Raw genomic sequence first — 4,879 nt, 5'->3', positions numbered from 1 at the left:
AAAAAAAAAAAGACAACAATTCCGTGACTGTTCGCTTTGCGTCATACGCAGAGCAACACACGCGTATTCAATTAGTGTACACACCAGTGACAACAACCAAGAAAATATATTTTCGCATTTTCACTCAATAACGTGACACGAGTTCGTACAAGGGTGAACTGTCGTGAACGCGTGTGATCGGGTGTGATACGTGAATTATCAAGTGACTCATTGTTTTCAATGTGTACCTCGTGTGTTGATCAGGAAGAACAATCGAATCCTCGAATTTGATATCGCTGCACGTCACTGATACAGTGATAAGTTTTCAGCGACAAGTGTCGATAGACTGTACAAGCAAAACCGGTAAACCATACTGTATACATTTTTTTCCATCGGTTGCGTAGAACCTCGTGTTATGTAATCGCCATTTACACGTACGAGATCAAATACATTATCACGAGGAAATAGAAAAAAAAAAAATTAAAGACAGACGTGGGAGTATTTCCGGACATTTTTGTTATTTCTGTGCGGGAATAATAAAAGTGTAGAGAGGAAAAAAAAACACTGTTGAGTTAATTGTGACTGCAGTGCCTCGACTGCCCACACATTACCGTATATTTCGCAATAAAGAGCGAGACAGAGAGATATAAAGAGAAAGAGGGATAAGAGAGACAGTGTAATTCGAACGGTGTGGAGGAAAGTTGGAATATTTAGTTCCGTGTGTATAAAAACCGGAAATCCGTTAAAGTGGACCTGATGGTGCGCAGTTTAACTATGGAGACGACGTTTTACGAAGAGGTGACAGCGTATGGTAATCGCGACAACGTGGGCCAGTTGAAGAGAAATTTAACCCTGGATCTGAACGGACATCGTCAGGGCCCACAGGCCAAAAGGCCGAGACTCGGGCCCCTACCACTGACCCTCAACAATTCAGCTCCAGTTTTGAGCTCACCAGATTTAAATATGTTGAAATTGGGTTCACCTGAATTGGAGAAACTGATAATTGCCCAGCAGGATGGCCTAGTGACGACAGTACCAACGTCCAATCAAATTCTCTTCCCCAAGATTGTGACAGAGGCCCAGGAGTTGTACGCACGTGGGTTTGTTGATGCCCTCAATGAATTGCATCACTCTGACAGCTCGCAGGAACCTGGAAGCATTCATGGTGCTACATATACAAATTTAGAACCACCAAGCTCGGTTCAGAGTACAGAATCACTATCACAGGGGCTATTGATGATCAAGGATGAGCCACAGACTGTACCAAGTGTATCGAGCTCACCACCAATGTCACCCATCGACATGGAGAATCAGGAGAAAATCAAGCTGGAGAGGAAGAGACAGAGAAATCGTGTGGCTGCGTCAAAATGCAGAAGACGCAAACTCGAGAGAATTTCCAGGCTTGAGGACAAGGTCAAGTTGCTCAAGGGTGAGAATTCAGAGCTCAGTACTGTTGTTCACAGGCTCAAGGAACACGTGTGTCGGTTGAAGGAACAGGTCATGGATCATGTGCACTCGGGATGCCAAATGATGTCGGTGTCTGGACAATTTTGAAGGGGATCATCCCTGGAGAATGGGGAACATTAAAGCTTGAGTACATCGACAGAGGAAGTCAGAATCTCTGGGTTATTATTTTAGTCTTTCGGGGATTTATGATTCTTTTTTATTTAACGATGTTTTCACGTTTATAATATCGCTCTGTACTGCACGGCGAACCCCCCGAGGGAATCTGGGAGTGCCTTTGAGTGCTGTGCAAAGAAATGGATAAAAAAAAATGAAAAAAAAAAAGGGGAATGTTATGATGGTGGATTGTGGAGTCCACGAACGTCCACGATAGCGTCGTTGACGTTGCTTGTCTGGTGGGAGGAGCACCGGAGAGGAGTGAGGCGAAAAAAAAATATTACAAGAGGATCAAGTGGGGAGCTACCGTGGCCATTTTGGAGAACATCGGACAGCGCGGCAATTTTAAATCGTCCAGGAACTTCGTGGAAAGTCGTTCCCTAAATTCAATTGGGAAGGGAGGGTAAATTGAAGGTTTTTAATCATCAATAACTGGTTTCCTTGGAGAGCAACATCAAACGATTTCATGTTTAATCATGGGGGGACTGTCGAAGCTATTGGTGATTGGAAATATTCTGCCTCGTCTTCCTTCAACATTGTCAATTTTTTTTTTATATATATATATATATTTTTTTTTTGTTTCTCGGAGCAACTGTTGCTCTTTGTTCTTGTTTGGATGAATTATTTGGTTGAATCGGAGTTTTCGTCGTTGTACGATTTCATTGGGAGCGCCGTTATGTATCATTTGTGCATCTAGTCTTGTCCAGTATGAACATGTATAACTTATTATCCATCCATGCACATTTATTTCGGGAGATGTGAGATGTTACGCAGACACTGGGAATAATTTACCTGCTAATAAGCGCTCGTGCGCACCGACCATAATTTTTGTACCATGAATAGTTTTTTTCTTTTCTTTGGGCGAGCTGGGGATGTATTTCGTGATGGACAATGGGAGTGTTCGTTGACCCCGAGGAATTGAACGAAATTCAATGTTTTATAAGAAAATATGTATTATTATTATTACCATTTGATGGATCGGGTCAAAGGTTCTAGCTGTTCATAACGAGGTACCATCTTCGCGCCCACGCTCGTTGCATAGAGAATAATAGTCGTAAAGTAGGTAAGTTTAGGCGTATTTGACCTTCAGTTTTGATTAACGAGTAGCCCGCATTTTTTTTTTCGTGGCAGTCTCACACATGAATGTAACACACACTTGATCTGCGTCCCAAGATTTTTTAGAAGCCTTTCCTCTCTTCATTTCTTTTTTTTTTTAGTTTCATTTCTTTTTTTTTTTTGTTGTATCCTTGAGGAGCCAGACCGAGCAGTATTTCTTTTTGTTCCTCTTTTTCGCTGCCTCCTACTTAGATTTGATGAATTCTAAATTCCGAGGACATCCGGATTCATTTTGCTCTTTTTCGGTTCTCATTACGACAGTGCATTGTAAATTTATTTAATTTATTTGATTCGTTCTGGAGATTCTCGACAATTGCATCAGTGCAATAAAAGTGCGACTCTCTTTGGCACTGTCTGAGAATTAGATGAGAAGTAAAAAAAAATTTTTTTTAATTTCAAAGAAAGGCCTATGGAATTTTAGGCCGTTTGTATCAATTTTCTTTTTTTTATTCTTGTGTTAATTTATCGACATTGCCAATCAAGAAGACGTTGCAATATTTACTGGCGTAAATCGTGCAATTTGAATTAAGGAGTTTCATATGTAGCCGACCTTGGAGGCCCCCTCTGAAAGAATAATTTGCAAAAGTAACCAGCGCGTAGCGTTTTGTTTTCATTAAAATTTGTTTGTTAAAAACAAAGTATAACGACTCAAAGCGATGAACGAGGAGATAATTCCCCGTCGGGTGTAGAATTTCACGAGCTCGACTATATATTTGTTGCCAATGCAATCCAGTCCGTACAGTGTGCCTTTTTTTCATGACGAATGCAAAGCGAATATAATAATTAAAATAACAAAATTTATTTTCCCTCGATGAAATGATATAAAATTCAATCTCAGTGTATTGCTCTAGAGTTGTAAAAAATTTATAAATAACAATGTACAGAGCTTACAGAACAGATGGAAAATAATATGCTCTCGCAGAGAAAAATGTTGCACAAACGAAAAATGTATGAAAGTAAATCTAAAATTAATGAAAACCACTTGTGATTTAGTATGTAAGTAAAAACCCCATTAGACACTAGATTTTATGGTGATTAAAACTGTAATTTTCATGAAAAACTAAAATTATGACACCATAATAGTTGCATAACACTATTCATAATGAGAGTAAATATTACTATATTACGTAATAATGATTAAATATACAAATATATGTTATATATCGAGAAAGCTGAGAAGAACTCTTTTTTTACGAATAATTTTATTTTTGAATGAAACAATGATGAAAATAAAATTCACTATATTACACATAAATAACTCTTTAATTACTTCTCCCAATCTCCCACTTTATTAAATTTTCAGGCTATATATAATCTCGCATTAGCTTAAGCCGCTGCAATACTCAATTCTCGGCATTTCTTTTTTTGTGGTTGAGAGTTTAACGTCGGCCCAAGCCCTCTCCTTAATTATTGCAATTGACTAATTGTCTCAATTGAGAAAAAGTTCTCAGTAAGAAGAAATTGGCCAGCAACGAGAAAGAGGAATTACGCCTGGAAGTAAGTTCAAATAAATTCTTTTTTTACAGGAATTATAACTTACGAGTAGATTATCGACTGCTGGAGGAGGTGAGCATAAATAATAAAGCATCAGTCAACCGAAACACTCATTATTCCAATAATGAATTGTTCAAGAGACATCAGGAAACGAACATTACGAGATAGATTATTCCTATTCAATCTCGTTAACGAGGTCGAGTCAAAGATTACAGCAATGAATGAGGGCTTGGAGCTAATTGCCCCCTGCATAGTCAGATCTATCGACCGATAATTCAACGTCGGAGAGACAATAAAGGCTGGGTGTACTTCTTGGAGCCCTTTGGGCAATCAGCAATGGACATTATTGCACGCATCATTGAAGAAATGGGGGAAATTGTACGGTTCTAATCAGGGATGAGGCGGGATCAGCGGAGTGCACTTCAGGAATCTGTTTCTCCATTTTCAAGATATCTTACAAAAATATCTAAGTAGTTTTTTTTTTCGTCAGTCCAATTTTTCTCTCCTAATGTAAATAATGGAATTTCTATTTATTCAATGGAAATTATAACAGGGACAAATTGATTTGTCGGGACAAATGGAGTTGTTACTTTACAAAAGTCGGTTATTCAAAAGTTTAAACAATAACTATTATTCGTTAATACCAGAAGGAAGTTTTGAGAAAACTATT

At 38.5% G+C, this 4,879-nt stretch overlaps 1 protein-coding gene across 1 annotated transcript; it reads left to right on the top strand.

Moving 5' to 3' along the window:
- Window positions 1-6: 6 nt before the first annotated feature.
- Window positions 7-3,959, top strand: Jra (Jun-related antigen). The gene has a single exon (XM_011308625.1). It carries the CDS (start codon window positions 736-738, stop codon window positions 1,531-1,533), a length of 798 nt encoding a protein of 265 aa, XP_011306927.1. The 5' UTR covers window positions 7-735; the 3' UTR covers window positions 1,534-3,959.
- Window positions 3,960-4,879: the final 920 nt, after the last annotated feature.

Source organism: Fopius arisanus, unplaced genomic scaffold (genome assembly GCF_000806365.1).
Source record: "Fopius arisanus strain USDA-PBARC FA_bdor unplaced genomic scaffold, ASM80636v1 scaffold00061, whole genome shotgun sequence".
Classification (NCBI taxonomy): Eukaryota; Metazoa; Arthropoda; class Insecta; order Hymenoptera; family Braconidae; genus Fopius; species Fopius arisanus.
This window is presented reverse-complemented; position numbering and strand designations above follow the sequence as displayed.